The 15,731-nt window shown below is 38.4% G+C and overlaps 1 protein-coding gene across 1 annotated transcript in view; it reads left to right on the top strand.

Annotated features, from left to right (window-relative positions):
- Window positions 1-15,499, top strand: part of SPIN1 (spindlin 1) — an 84,408-nt gene extending 68,909 nt beyond the window's left edge. Inside the window, exons 3-5 of the mRNA XM_006902560.1 lie at window positions 10,929-11,182; window positions 12,904-13,137; window positions 14,861-15,499. Coding sequence (XP_006902622.1) covers window positions 10,929-11,182; window positions 12,904-13,137; window positions 14,861-15,060 — 688 coding nt within the window. The 3' untranslated portion in view covers window positions 15,061-15,499. The remainder of the gene's footprint in view (window positions 1-10,928; window positions 11,183-12,903; window positions 13,138-14,860) is intronic.
- The last annotated feature ends 232 nt before the right edge of the window (window positions 15,500-15,731 follow it).

Genomic DNA, 15,731 nt, shown 5'->3' with positions numbered 1-15,731 from the left:
TGGAGAGGGACATCATGCTTGGGAGGGTGGAGGGACAGCGCAGGAGGGGAAGACCCTCTATGAGATGGATTGATTCTGTGACGGGTAATCAGGATGGGTGTGTCAGAGGCGGTGTGGTTGGCGCAGGATATGGCAGGGTTGAGAGCTGTTGTGCATAGGGTCGCTATGAGTCACAAGCGACTCGACGGCACATAACAGTGTGGGTTAGAAAGGACTTTATAAGTCTTTCATTTAGTAAAAAATAGAATCTTTTTAAAACATAGGAATGTACATGTTTAAAGAGGTGTATAAGTGGAAGAAGTAGTTACAATGCAGGTATTGTAATTAATGTCATAAACCAAAATATGTATAATTGAAAGGGACGCGAATTTACTCTGTAAACTTTCATTCAAATTTCAATAAAAAATAACTACAAGGAAAAAATAGAGAAGTGATGAGTCAGAAAATCATCTTTCAGAGTCAGTCTTTCTCTCACCCTTTTTACCATTTTGTTAAGTGCCATCAAGTTGACTCTGAATCACAGTGACCCTCTGAACAATAGATCAGAACTTTGCAATCCTCACTATCTCTGATACACTTGAGCCCATTATTACAGTCACTTTGTCAGTCCTTCTTGTTGGAGGGTTTCCTCTCTATCTCACACTTTCCACTTTTCTCAGCTTGGTTTCCTTTTGCAGTGACTGGTGTCTCCTGACCACATGCCCATAGTATGTGAGATGAAGTGACACTATACCTACCTCAAAGGAGCACCCTCATTTCATTTCCTTCAAGATAGAATTTCATTCTTTTGGGATATTTATTACTCTTTTCCCACACTGTAAGTCAGAGGTATTAGTTCTTCTGTCAGCTTTGCCCATTATCCAACATTCGGATGCATAAAAAGTAATTGAAAATAGTCTGGCTTGGTTCAGGCACACCTCAGACACTAAATTTGCATCATTGCTCCTTAGGACTTTGAAGAAGTCCTTGACAGCAAATTTCCCCACTGTGACTTTATTTAACTGCTGGTATCAAGGGTGTTGAGTGTGCATCCATGTGAAATGAAGTCATCAACCGTTCCAATTCTTTGTCCATCTATCTTGATGTTGCCTATTGGCCCAGTGGTAGGGATTTTATTTTCTTGATAGTCCATATTGAAGGCTTTGGTCTTTGGTCTTCTGTCGCAAGCACTTCAAGTCTTCTTCACTTTGGGGGAGCAGGATTATGTCATCTGTATAACACAGTTTGTTGATGAATCTTCCCACTAATTCTGATGCCACATTATTCTTCATAAAGTTGAGCTTCCCAAACGATTTGCTAAGCATATTGATTGTATAGAAATGGAGAAAGGATACAGCCTTGATTCACACCTTTCTTGACTTTAAAGTATGCAGTGTTTTCTTTGGAATGGGATCAAATATGGATCTCTTTCAGTCATTTTGGCCAGGTTGTTGTCCTCCAGATTTCTTGGTGCAGCTTGGTGAGTGTGTCCAGAGCAGCATCTCTTTGTTGAAATATGTCAATTGGTATGCCTTCAGTTCCTGGGGCCTTGTTTTTTTTCCACTGCCTTTAGAGTAACTTGAACTTCTTTTCTTCATCATCACAGGCTCTTGCTCATACATTGTTTCATGAAATTCTTCTGTATCTTCCTATTCCTTTTGATAAAGTGACTCTGTATACTCCTTCCATGTTCTTTTAATTCTTCCTGGATCATTTCATATTCTGCTCCTTAAGTATTGCATATCCTTAGGTATTGCAATTCGAAGCTTAAATTTGTTCCTTTAACTTAAGAAATGCTGAGCGAGTTAAACCCTTTTGATTTTCTGACTACAGCTCTTTGCACTTTACTTTGTCTTTCCGAACTGCCTTTTGAAATCTTCTCTTCAGCTCTTGATTTCTTACTTTGCTTTGGCTTCTTGGTATTCTAGTCCAATATTCAGAGTTTCTTCTGACATCCATCTTGGTCTTTTCTTCCTCGTCTATATTCCCTCTTCCCCATGTTTGTAATGACCTTTTGCATTCTTTGAGCATGTTGCAAGGAGGGACCAGTTCTTGGAAAGGGATTTCATGGTTGGGAGCATGGCGGGACGGTACAAGAGAGGAAGACCATCATTGGGATGGATGGACTCAGTGACTCGGATAATGGGACTAGGTGTGTCTAAGACAGTAAGATTGACTCAGCAGAGAGCAGGGTTCAGAACTTTGTACACAGGGTCGCTATGAGTTGTAAGCAACTTGACAGCACGTAACAACAGTGTTTATTTGCTCTGTTTAGACAACAGCTGTAAGTTTTTTATGGGCACAATTAAGTGTTCTTCTCAATATTAGCCATAATTTGTTCTGTTCAACACAGTCAAGTGCTTTGTCAAGTCAATTAAAACACTGACATCTTTCTGGTATTCTCTGCTTTCAGCCAAGATCCATCTGACAGCAGTGGTGTGTCTGGTGCTGTGGCCTTTTCCATATCTGGCACTTCTCTGTTGATTTACTGTTCTGTCTTTTTTTTTTTTTTTTTTTAAATCTTCATTGATACTTTATTTGTGTGTGATGTTGGTAATACTGTTAGATAATTTCCACATTATCATGGGTCACCTCTTAGGTAGTTTTCTTCCAGATTTCTTGGCATAAACCATAGAGCATGTCCAACACTCACCTTTGTTGAAACCTATCATTTGGTGTTCATCTTTTTCTTTGGCAAATACTTTCAGTGCAGCTTGGACTTTTCCCTTCATTCTTGATCCTTTCTGAAATGGTTCCATGTCTACTAAGTCTTTTGGGTACAGTGACTTTTTGTATTCCTTCTGTCTTCTTTTGCTGCTTCCTGAATCAGTCAAGATGTTGCCCATAGAATCCTTCATTATTGCAACTCAATGTTTGAATTTGTTTCTCAGTTCTTTCAACTTTAGAAATGCTGAGCAAATTCTTTCCTTTTTGTTTTCCAACTCCAGCTCTATGCACATTTCTTTGTAATACTTTGTTGTAATACTTTGTTTTTTTGAACTACTCTTTGCAGTGTTCTGTTCATCTCTCTTCAGCATTCTTCTTCCCTTTGTGTTGTCTTCTCAACATTCTAATGCAGCATTTAGTCTTTTCTTTCTTGTCTTCCTTTCTTTCTTTTTTGTTAGGATGTTAATTTTTTTGTTTGTTTATTTTAATGAACGTTTACAGAGACTTAGAGTTTCTGTTCATTCATTTCTGCACTTTTCTCCCTGCCCACCACCACTTTGCTCTTCTCTTTGAAAGTAAAAGAATAATTCTTCCGTTGTTATACAATCCACACACCACCCCCCACCACCCCACCACCCCCCGCCAAGTCCACTCCACTGTGTAGCCTTCATTCTGGACTCCTGTCATGACAATAATACCTAATCATACATCCCTTTTAAACAGTTCTCTCCGTCATCTGTTTCAATGCGGTATACATTATTTATCTCCTCTTTCTCAGGCTTCCCTCAACACGAGTGTCAGTTCTGTTTTACAATAGTGGCACTATGCATTATGTGTCCTTTTGTGACTGAGATATTTAACTCAGTATTATATCCTCCAGGATCACTCATTTTCTGTAATATTTCATGAGTTCCTATTTTTCAATGCAGCATAGTATTCCATTGTATGAATATGCCACAGCTTCTCTATCCATTCATTTGTTGATGGGCACTTAGGTTGTTTCTAACTCTTTGCTATTGTGAACAAGGCTGCAGTAAACATGAGTGTGCATATATCTGCTTGGAAGATGGTTATGGTGTCTTAGGGTATATTCCCAGTAGTGGAATTGCTGGGTCAAATGATATTTCTATTTGCAACTTTTTGAGAAAGCGTCATACTGCCTTCCATGGTGGTTGCACCATTTTACATTTTCACCAACGGTGAATAAGAGTTCCAATTTCTCTGCAACCTTGCCAGCATTTGGTTGTTGCTGTTCTATTAAATTTTGCCGTTCTTACTGGGGTGAGATGATACCTCATAGTTGCCTTAGAGCTAGGGATTTGAACATTTCTTCATGTGCTTGTTTGCCATCTGAATGTCTTCTTATGAAGTGTCTGTTCATATCCTGTGCCCATTTTTCAATTAGGTTATCTTGCTGTGATGTCTTTCTACTATGATCTCTTTCATTCTTCATGGATGATGGATGTTCTGGGTGTCATCTCACAGCTCATCAGGTCTTTGATCATTAGTGCATCACACCTCTTCTTTGGATAGTTTTTAAATTAAGATGAGATAGACTCAAGCTTGTATTTTGATTCTTATGGTCTTGTTTTAATTTTGTTCAACTTCAATTTGAACTTGCACATGATCAGTTGACGGTCTGTTCCACAGTCAGCACTTAACCAGGTCTCCTTTTTTTTTATTTTATTTTTTGGTCCTTCATTTTCACTGTGTTGCATACATGTACATTGTGTTTTATACAGTCTTTCATTTACATTATATTTTATTCATTTATGTTGTGGGGTTCCCCGCCTTACAATCATCTTACCTATATTTGTATATATACCTATATTACAGTCAACTACCTATATTTGTGAAAGCATGTGAGCCAGTTACTTCATGCCTCATACTCTAATACCCCTTTTTTAGATAGCCAGTTTCTGATTTGCTCATCCCTATCAACTGGTACTCAGAGAACAAGCATGTCCCTTTTGCTCAGTGAAGAACCTGCTGTTCAATTTGGAAACTTTAAGCATCTTCATCTACAGGGAAAATCCAGTTAGAGCAAGCCTTCAGGTTTTAGCAGTTGACTTGAGCTCACAGCATGGATCATCTTCTCTTCATTTGGTTGGATTCTGCTCAACTCCTCCCTAGCAATCTGTGTTTAGGTTCAGATAGGCATCAGCTACAAGCTCAGGAATCCACACTTCTTGTATTTCAGACCTGTTGGTCTCTTCACTAAGTCCTAGCCTTCACATGGGGCCAAGTCACTGATCCAGGGGTCCTCATGACAGTCTGCTTCTCAAGCCAACAACCTTTTTCTGCTCATCCATACATCTGTGCATGCTAGGCGGTCAGCACCAAAGAAACAGGTCCAAACTCAGCCTGTTTCCCCGTAGTGGTATGCCTCCCACTTCCACTCTTGTGCGTGCAGGTAATCCTATGAGTGAGTATATTCCAATCTCAAATCTTAGAAATAGCTCTGATGGGCACCCAATTTTACCCTGCTTCAGACTGGCCTGGTCTTGAATGCTGATACTGAGCTGCTCCAGTGATTCCACAGGAAGGACAGGTAGTCAGAAATTACAGACTTAGAGACAGAAAAGAGGCTGGAAATGGAATGAGTTATTTTTTAATATGAATAAGATTTTCATTTTATACTGGTTTACTTAAAAAGTTTGTATACATTGTTTTTCAAGTTTGTATACATTGTTTTTCACACCAGATCTTTCCCATTTCCTTTCCCCACCATTCAAATTTTGCGACCCTGTGATTTACCATCCCAGTGATTTATTCATTATAAATACCATTTAAGAAAACACAAACAGCTACTATACACATGATCCTTACCTAATGAACTACACAAGGGAGCCAACTGACCTTTGCTAAAGATGTGGGGAAATTATAAACCACTGGAAATTTCACTTAAAGATCAAAATAAGAGCCATACTTGATTGTCTAGCGGAAGAAAGGGCATTGTTTTCCAGAATAGAAACTTAACGATTTTTTCACAGATCGTCCAATTAATTGGACATAGTTGCATATTCCCACAGACTATGAAAAAGAGGTGAAGGTCACATTCTGTTGATTCTGAGTATTAATGGCTACATCTAAATACATTAGTTTGACAAACTTTTTTTGACAAACTTTATTGGGTTTTGTTAAACGTTTTTCTTCCCATTAAGTTTTACTTTGTATATTCTTTTATCAGTTTAGATAGCTACTAACAGTATTGGATTTGAGTTTACTTCTCCTTTTTCCATCTAATTTAAGGTATTAATTCTTTTGTTCTGTGTTTTATAAGAAATTGCATTAACTGCAGTAAGCAAGGGCACTCTCCCACTGCTGTTGGGGTTGATAACTCAACCATAGTAACCCCCTGTTTGACTTTGAAAGCTGTAAATCTTGAGTAGAGAGAAAAGTGCCAGTTTTCTCTTGCTGAGCAGCTGCTAAATTCAAACCACCAAACTTTCGGTTAGCAGTGAAACATGTAGTCCCAGAGCTCAAGGTGGATGAATTCTACCTTCATTGCTAAGAATCAGCATGCATACTTTCTTTAGTTTGGTTTTAGTCTTTATTCCTGAACAGAATTCAAGTTGCTCATTTCTTTACCTTGCTTGGTTCCGCGCCCCTCCCCCCTTCCTTGCCTTGCCTTGTCTATCTTGTTTTCTGTGTTTTAGTCATCTCATTTCTGAGCATTTCTATCCCATGGGCCCCAAAAGAAAAAATTGTCTGGGAGAAAGTACAACCAAATTAGTTCTTGGAAACGATAGCAGAGTGCTGTCTCACATATTTTTGGCATTTTATTTTGAGGGGCCAATGCTTGGAAGGGTAGAGGGTCAGTGAAAGAGGGGAAGACCCTCAATAAAATGAATTGACACAGTGACTGTGGGCTTGACAATATGAGAGATGATGAGGATGTCACAGGAAAGGACAAGGTGCAGCTCACTGTGCTGTGAGTCTTAGTTGACTTGATGCTTAACAACTGAGCTCTGGTGGCATAGTTTATAGGGAGTTGTGCTAAACCCCAAAGTTGGTACCTATTTTGGTGGTTCGAATTCACTCGTACCTCTGAAAGCAGTTTTCCCTCGTGTATTTTACAGTAAATGGAAACCCACTGGAGGGTCAGTCATGAATCTATTCTTACTGGGCAGCAATGAGTAGCTTAGAGTTGTTGTTGTTAAGTGCCGTTGAGTCGCAGGCGACTCATAGGGACCCTGTGAATGAAAGTCCTCAACGCTTGGGTGTCTCTCATCCTCTGTCCAGGTTCATAGGGTTTCCTGAGGCAAGCTATTACTGAAGTGGATGCCATTTCTCCTTCCAAGCTTGTTTTAATCAGGGAGCTCCACCTCACTCTCTGTCCGCATTGGGTAACCAGCCAGTAACGCATTTGACACACATCAGTGTCACAGTGTTCAGCCTCACAAGCAACCGCAAGTTACCACTGTATGGCAACTTGTACACCAGGGCTGTATGACCTAGAGGAATGTCTGAACAAAACAATGAAAGACAGGCCCGAGGGTTGTAGATTAAAAGTCACCCACCTTCGGCTTGGTAGCATCGCCTTCTGTCCACTGGGCCAGCTGATCTCTCTCTCTATTTTGATGAGCAGCTTAGAGTAGTAGTTTAATATGAAGTCGTGTTGTTGCTAGGTACTGTCAAGTCATTTAGGACTCATAGCCACCCTATGAACAACAGATTTTTGGAACCTTTCTCTATCCTGGACCATTCTGACAACCTGTTCCATAGTTCTCATATATCTCATGGGTGTTCTTTCTCTGGCCTACCTTTTTTAACCCTTCTGGGTTTTGGGTGTTTTTTTTTTTGTTTTTTTTTTTTTTATCCTGAGACTCCTGCAAATGAGATGTTTTTCCTAACTTTTAAGAGGAACTTCTGTGTTAAGTGGCTGTATCCCAGGATAACTTTCTTAGCTTCATCTTCTTTTCTCTCATGATGTATTGAAAATAGTCTCTCTAGGCAGCCACTTGTGTAGTTCTTTTTGAGAATTGTCTCTTGGACCCCTACTTTGACTTTCTCTTACACTTGTGTTGTCTCATCTCAATTGCTCATAGCTGACCATACAACATGTTTTCGGAAGCTGTTTATTGCACAGGAAGAGTGCTCTTCTTTTCCCCCTCATAGTCACTGGATTCTAACTGCCACAGAGCCTTACACTCCGCTGAATTAGAATTTTATTCTGCTTTCCTGGAAGGTAGTCTTACTGGATATTTCCAAGAATCTTTAGAGTTTAGGTATATCCAGAATTTCTGCTGTCATTGCAAAACCTATAGTTGGACCAGGAGACAGTCATCAGAACAAGGCAAGGAAACACCGCATGGTTCAAAATTGGGAAGTGTGCATCAAGGATGTGTCCTATGTCTGTATCTTTACTGTATATATGCAGAACCAGGTCATCTGGGAGGCTGGACTCTATGAGAAGTGTGGCAACAGGATTGGAGGTAGACTCATCAACAATCTGGGTTATGCAGATGATACAACCCTGCTTGCTGAAACTGAGGAGGACCTGAAGCGCTTGCTGCAGATGGTCAAGGACTGCAGTCTTCAATATGGATTGAAGGTAAACATCAAGAAAACGAAGATTCTCAATGCTGGGCCAATTGGCAGCATCATGATAGATGATGAAGAAATTGAGATTGTTGACAGCTTTCATTTGCCTGGCTCTACAATCAACACTCTTGGTATCAGCAGCCCGGAAATGAAAAGATTAATTGCATTGGGAAAATCTGTCAGAAACGTCTCTAAGGTACTAAAGAGCAACGTTGTCAGTCTGGAGACTAAGGTGCGCCTGATATAGGCCATAGTCTTTGCAATTACTTGCTATTCATCAGAGAGCTGGACAGTGAATAGGAATGATAGAAGGAGAGTTGATGTCTTTGAGCTGTGGTGGTGAAGAGTATGAATATACCATGGACTGCTAGGAGAACAACAAGTTTGTCCTGGAAAGGGTGAAGCCAGGCTGCTTTGAGGCAAGGATTCTGAAGCTTCGTCTGACATACTTTGGACATGTTGCAAGGAGGGACCAGTCCATGCAGAGGGACATCTTGCTTTGGAGGGTGGAGGGACAGCGCAAGAGAGGAAGACCCTCAATGAGATGGATTGATTCAGTCACTGGGGTAATGGAGGTAGGTGTGTTGGAGACAATAAGATTGGCAAGGGATAGAGCAGGGTTTAGACTGTTGTACGTAGGGTTGCTATGAGTCACAGGCGACTCCACGGCATATAACAACAACAAATCCCTTTTCCTGTTGCTGCCATTGTTCTGAGATTTACTTGTTGACTTTCCCATTCCATGTGGCTAAGTATTCCTTTTGGGGCAAGTGCTTATATGGTGTGCTTGAGCACTCCAAGTGTCAACATTGCAGGACACTCATTTTTCCTTTGTTACAGGACCCTCTGGTGACTGTTGCCTCTCTGGTGTTTGTTGCATTTGACAACTTGATTTTACCTGCTTGCATTCTGGGGTTTGTAATGATCCCTGATTTGTGTTAAAGAAGAAGTTCTTGAATGAAATTTGGGGAAATGACAAAACTAAGTGCTGAATTAACTAATAATTAAAACCTCCTTGAAGCAGACTTAGAGTTTACTGTAATTTGTTTTTCTGTTTTACAGACCCATTAAATTTGCCTAGGCAGTCTGTTGTTATGTGCCTTTGAGTTAGACCTAATTCAAAAGTGACCCTCCAGCAGATTTGCAGAGCTAAAAATCACACAGGAGGAGAGCACCGATCTTTCTACCAAGAAGCAGCTAGTGCATTCAAACTGTCTTTGGGTTGACAACATAATTCTTTACCCACTAGGCCACCAGAACTCCTCTAAGAACTCTAGAATAAATTATTGCAATTTAAAAAGATGAAGAGCTTAGATAGGATAATGATTAAAGTATTCGGCTCCTAACCAGAATTTAAGCAGTTCAAACTATAGCTACTCCAAGAGAGAAAAGTGGGACCCTCTGCTAGCATAAAGATTTACAGCTTTGGAAGTGCTATGGGAACAGTTCTATTTAGCCCTGCAGTATTGCTTTATGTTGGAATTTGAATAGCAGTGGGTTATTTAGAATATATATAATAATAATTTGAAATAGCACAGACTATAATCAACTGCTTTAAAACATTTTTAGTAAATCACTTTTTGTGTGTGGTGTGCCAAGCCAGATTTTTATGCAGTTATAAAACCGTGGAAAGAGAATTCTTTTACCCTCCTGATTTTATTTCACCATTGGCATATATCAACCTCTGTCTTGTTGCTTTTGACCTTCATGTTATATTGTAGCCAAGATTTGTCCCATGCCATTCAGTTTCCAAATTAAATGAAGATTTATTTGCTATCAATGGCCAGATGTATTGTTTCTAAACATTGTATGTAGGACTTTTAGTTGCTGGTATCTCCAGAAAGAATATTGGTTTTAATAGTAATATTCTATTCTATTCTGTGACATAAACATCCTAAGTGTTTAACATTATTTATGTCTTTAGTAGAAAAGCAGTGATGATAATGCAAATGTAAGCCAGCCTAGACTCCAGCTTATGGAATAGTTAAATGGCTTGTTTATGGCTGATTAAGTCCATGAAGGCAGAGTTATTTGAACATGTTGTTGACTCTGACTCAACAACTCTATACATCTGAATAAAACCTGTCCAATCCTGTGCCATCCTCACAACCTCAGGTGTGCTTAAGCTCGTTGTTGCAGTGACTGTGTCACATCCATCTCATCAAGTCTTTTCTTGCACTGGCCTTTCCTGACAATATGCCCAAAGTTCATGAAGGGGAAAGTTGAATAGTTAAGCTTTTCTTTTAGACTTAAAATGGTTGTATATTGTTGTTAGTAGCCCTTTCGTTGCTTACAACTCATGGTAACCTTATAACAGAAAGAAATAGTTCATGTGGCTGCCCTTCCTCTTTCTTTGACTTAATTGGGTAACAGCAAGTTGATTAAAGTAGAAAACTGGAAAACTCATACTTAATATCAAGGCTTAAATTGCTATCTATAACTTTTCCTACGCAGTTTGTGTAACTGTACAAAGTTCAAACACACCATGAGCACCTCATGCCAACAGGTCTTATTGCACAGATTGGTGTGAGAAGAACACATGCTAAAGAAGCCTGCCTTTGAAGTGCCTTAGTTGTGGGACTCAAGCTCAAAGATACTGAGTCACCTGGAAGATGAATGTGACAAATGTTAATTAGCATTTAGGTCAAGATCTTCTGTAATAATATTATAATTTGTACATATAGAAATGCATGCTTTTGAGATTATCCATTATATGTATGTATGTGTGAATACAGAAAACATCGGAGCAATGTGGGGCCCAGCAAACCAGTTTCCCAGCCCCGGCGAAACATCGTCGGCTGCAGAATTCAGCATGGGTGGAAAGAAGGGAATGGACCCGTTACACAGTGGAAAGGAACAGTTCTGGATCAGGTTCCTGTAAATCCTTCATTGTATCTTATAAAATACGATGGATTTGACTGTGTCTATGGACTAGAACTTAATAAAGATGAAAGAGTTTCTGCACTTGAAGTCCTCCCTGATAGAGTTGGTAAGTTGTTTTCACTATTTATGCAGATTATGCTTTAAAAGTCTTTATTGAACTGGATGTTTATCATTTTTTGACATTCATATTTTTATGCAAACATTCCATTGAAATTATCCACCTGCAAATTTACATAAATTGACATAAATACTTAAAAACCACAGGTCAGGTAACTGATGTACATAAAGATGTGTAAAATTGGCCCCCAAAGGAATATAAACGGTAAATATATTTTAAAATTCTCAATATAGTTGTTTCTAGAATTTTTGCTAACTATTTGGACTTTGATGGGTAAGAATATATCATTAGCTCAGAGATACTGTGTTGAATAAATCAGGTCCTAATATATTAAAAACTATGCCATTATTTTTTAATTTGTAAAGTGTTTATTTTGTTATATATTACATAAATTATAATATCCAGCAGATTTGCTTTACTTTGAGCCAAATCTTAAGCAACCAAAACACACTTGTTTTATTATACATTTCTTAGGGTTTGCACAATGCTTGTTAATGAATGCCTTATTTTTACATAATATAATATTCACTTTTCTTCCTAAATGTTTCATAAGACGTAAGGTGAAACTTTTAGCACCTATCTTATTTTTAAATTATATAGAATACAACCAAGTTGATGTCGTTTTTCTCCCCGAAGGAATTTCTTTTTAAAGGTTTGTTAGTACAGTGATGTGGCTGTTACTACATTCTCTTAAAATAGTGCTTTTTGCTTCTAGAACATTTTTATTTTTAAAGTTTCAGTATGTCTAGACTCTGATGGAAAACTGGATATCATAAAAAAATTTTTTCTGCTTTTAAAATGGACTTTGGGAGCCATAGTTTAGGAGAAAAACTAAATTTAAATTTTTTTTTTTTTTATGGACATTCTGTAATGTTCTTAGAACACATAGTTGCCCTGTAAGCTAACACTGTGGTAGCATCGGATTACTTCTTAATCTTTTCCTTTAGAAGCGCTGGCAGCCTTGGTAAGAAGTTGAGCTGCAGTCCCAAAGTCAGGCAGTTCAGATCTGACAGCTGCTCCGTGGGAGAAGAATGGGAAGTCTTCTCCTGTGCCATTTACGGCCTCTGAAAACCAGCTGGAGGGTCAGCTCTGAGTTGGTCCTGACTCAATGGCACACAACAACAATATAAACATAGCTTAATATTCCACCAAAAACTTTAAATTTAAATTTTATCCTCAAAGGTAACTAATGGTAGAGTGTAAATGTGGATATTTTCACTTAATCTAAGCATTTCTGGACAGCTCATTCTTCACCAGAACAATTGGCATGAACAAACAGCACATCCCACAAAGAGCCTTTATTTAGAAGAAAGAAGAGAGCTGTCCTTAGTTTGTTTCAAATTATAATGATGTGGGATAGTTGTTCGCTTTATGATGCTGAAGAGGACTGTTAAGTTAATTAACTTCAGAGGATGTGATAGCTTAGAATAACAGTGCCCAGAACCAAATCTGGGAATCCTGAGAAGGCATGTGATGGCGTAGAGAATAGTGCCCACATGAAGGCTGGCATGTGATAGCGTATAGTGCCATAGAAGATAGAACCTCATTTAGGTGACCATGAAGTAAAAACTTTTTAAAATATTATTTTGTAATTTATCAATACATTACGTGGACACATTTTAGGTTGTTCTAGTAAGTTTAGTCTTCATAATAACTATTCATGGAAATAATTTATCACCAATGGGTTTTCCTCCCCCCCCAATTTCCAGCAACATCTCGAATCAGTGACGCACACTTAGCAGACACAATGATTGGCAAAGCTGTGGAACATATGTTTGAGACGGAGGATGGTTCTAAAGATGAATGGAGGGGAATGGTCTTAGCACGCGCACCTATAATGAACACATGGTTTTACATTACCTATGAGAAAGATCCTGTCTTATACATGTACCAGCTTTTAGATGACTATAAAGAAGGCGATCTTCGCATCATGCCTGATTCTAGTAAGTAGATATTAGCAACTTCCCATTTTAATTAAAAGGAATGTAGATGATAGGATATTTGATAAACTTTTATTTATTTTAATTATTGGGGATATATGATTATTGATTTTTAGTCAGGGGTGGTCAAAATTTTCTTCTCTTGCAAAAATTGTAGATAAGAAAATGTTTGATAATCCATAGATACTTCTGTGATAATCTAGAGCTTGATTATTTCAGACTGATTACTTTTTAGTATATGTATTTAAAGCTTCCCATTCATGTGATTTGTCCTACATAATCATGACTAATAGTACAAATGTATTTAACGTATTTGTTAAGAGTATTGCCAGCCTGGAAGCAACAATTTATATAGGATTCAGTGTCTTTATATTTTAATTCTTGTGGATCATTTACTCCAGAATTTTACTTTCATGTTTACTCCTTAATGTTACTATTTATTATTTAAAACTGTATGAACATATGTGATTATTAAAATAAATCTCTATGTACCTTTCTCCTCTTTAACAATTCATTTGATGTTAACTCCAAATATTTTATCATTTCCATCTATGTGAAATTGAACTGTACTTTAGAAAATACAGATTCCAGAAAACCACTAATTGGGAACCTTTGAATGAGATTTTAGGGTCATTGTTTAGACAGACTATTTGAGCCCCTCAGCCATTTATCTTTCTTCTTTATTTAAGCTGGTGTGTGTGTGTGTGTTGGGGGAAGTGGTTTGGAAATTGATTTCACCTTAGAAAAACTTGAGATTGATGTGAAAAGCTCATTGAAATGGTTAAGTTGTTTGTGTTTGAGTTGCAGTCCTATTGTTAATGTAGGCTACTGTTAGAGAGTTGGACGATGACTCGGGAGGATAGAAGGAGAATTGATGCCTTTGAGCTTTGGTGTTGGAGAAGAGTATTGAGGGTACCATGGACTGCTAAGAAAACAAACAGATTCATCCTGGAAAGGGTTAAACTGGGATGCTCCTTGGAGGCAAGGATTCTGAGGCTTCATCTGACATACTTTGGACATGTTGTAAGGAGAGACTGGTCCTTGGAGAAGAGCATTGTGCTTGGGAGGGTGGAGGGCAGGCACAGGAGGGGAAGGCCCTCTAGGAGATGGATTGATTCAGTGACTAGGGTAATCGGAATGAGTGTGTCAGAGACAGTGAGATTGGCACAGGACAGAGTTTAGGGTTGTTGTACATAGGGTCGCTATGAGTTGTAAGCAACTCGACAGCACATAACAACAACAACTATATTCCCTTGGGTCTGCAGGTGTGATCATATATTTGGAATTCCTTTGCTAATGGTAAACTGTCATAAGAGTGGCAGTGTAAAGACTTCTCCTTGACTTTTCTGTTTAATGGAACTAATAGCATTACGCTCCTGTGTTCTGTTGCTGGATATTGTCACTCAGTTGGAAAAGTTACTTACTTGTCATTGAGTAGGCATACCACTCAACTTTTCCTCAAAGATTCAGTTATAATTGTGGTGGAGTTCAACTAACTCCTATTTTGAAGCATCACAGTTCTTTTATATTTTGAAACCTGTTAGGGAGATGGTGTAGCATGTTGTGAAATCTAAATGTTTGTTTTCTGGTCCTTTAAATCAAGGTTTTCCAAATCTTGGAGTAGATAATCTAGAATGAATCCGTGTTAAAAAAAATAATATTTAAATAGACACATGAGTTGGTGCATATCAATAAGCTGATTTTATTTCCCCCCTTTTAAATACAGATGATTCCCCTCCAGCAGAAAGGGAGCCTGGAGAAGTTGTGGACAGCCTTGTAGGCAAACAAGTGGAATATGCCAAAGAAGATGGCTCCAAAAGGACTGGCATGGTCATTCATCAAGTAGAAGCCAAACCATCTGTCTATTTCATCAAGTTTGATGATGATTTCCATATTTATGTCTACGATTTGGTGAAAACATCCTAGATGGCATCTCGAACTTTGCCAAATTTGTGGAACTATTAAATGTATAATTTGTAGACATAAAGACTTACTTGCTTTCCACTTTAATGAAAGCTTAAATGTTCCTGCGAACCCACAATCTCTGCCAGCAAACTGTTTTGTTCTGAATAGTACAGATTTATGTGAACACAAAGCATTTTCTGTAAGGAACTCCTTCCTCTTAAAAAGAAGTCTATTTCATTGAAGAGGAATGACAGGCAAATTTGGTAAAAGTTAAGCTAATACCATAGTCATAAAAAACTGTAATAGATCTTAACCATTTCCCCTTTCACCGTAATTCTCTTATCTGCTGCCACAATGCAAGTGTACTTTGGTAAATTTTGTTCTTGCCTTTTTGAAATATATCTATACCTAGTTATCTGTGTGTATACATAGTATGTATTTATACACATAGATTTATGTATTCTTCTGTCCCCTTTCTTTCTCTCTTCTATTTATCTCTCTCCCCCACCCCTTTCTGTCTCTCCAGTTGGCAGTCCTTTCTTGTGGATTGAGCAAAGGGTTAAATAATTTCCTCCAGTTTAACAGGAGTGCTTGACCCAAGTCAGTCATTATATACTATACATATGTATACGTGTGTGTGCGTGCGCGCGTTTATTTAAATTTGTACACGAAAAGCACATACAGCTGTTCAG

Source organism: Elephantulus edwardii, unplaced genomic scaffold (assembly GCF_000299155.1).
Source record: "Elephantulus edwardii isolate Elephantulus edwardi_28Jun2011 unplaced genomic scaffold, EleEdw1.0 scaffold00429, whole genome shotgun sequence".
In the NCBI taxonomy this organism is placed as follows: Eukaryota; Metazoa; Chordata; class Mammalia; order Macroscelidea; family Macroscelididae; genus Elephantulus; species Elephantulus edwardii.
Note: the sequence above shows the minus strand (reverse complement) of the source record. Positions and strands in the feature narration are given on the sequence as shown.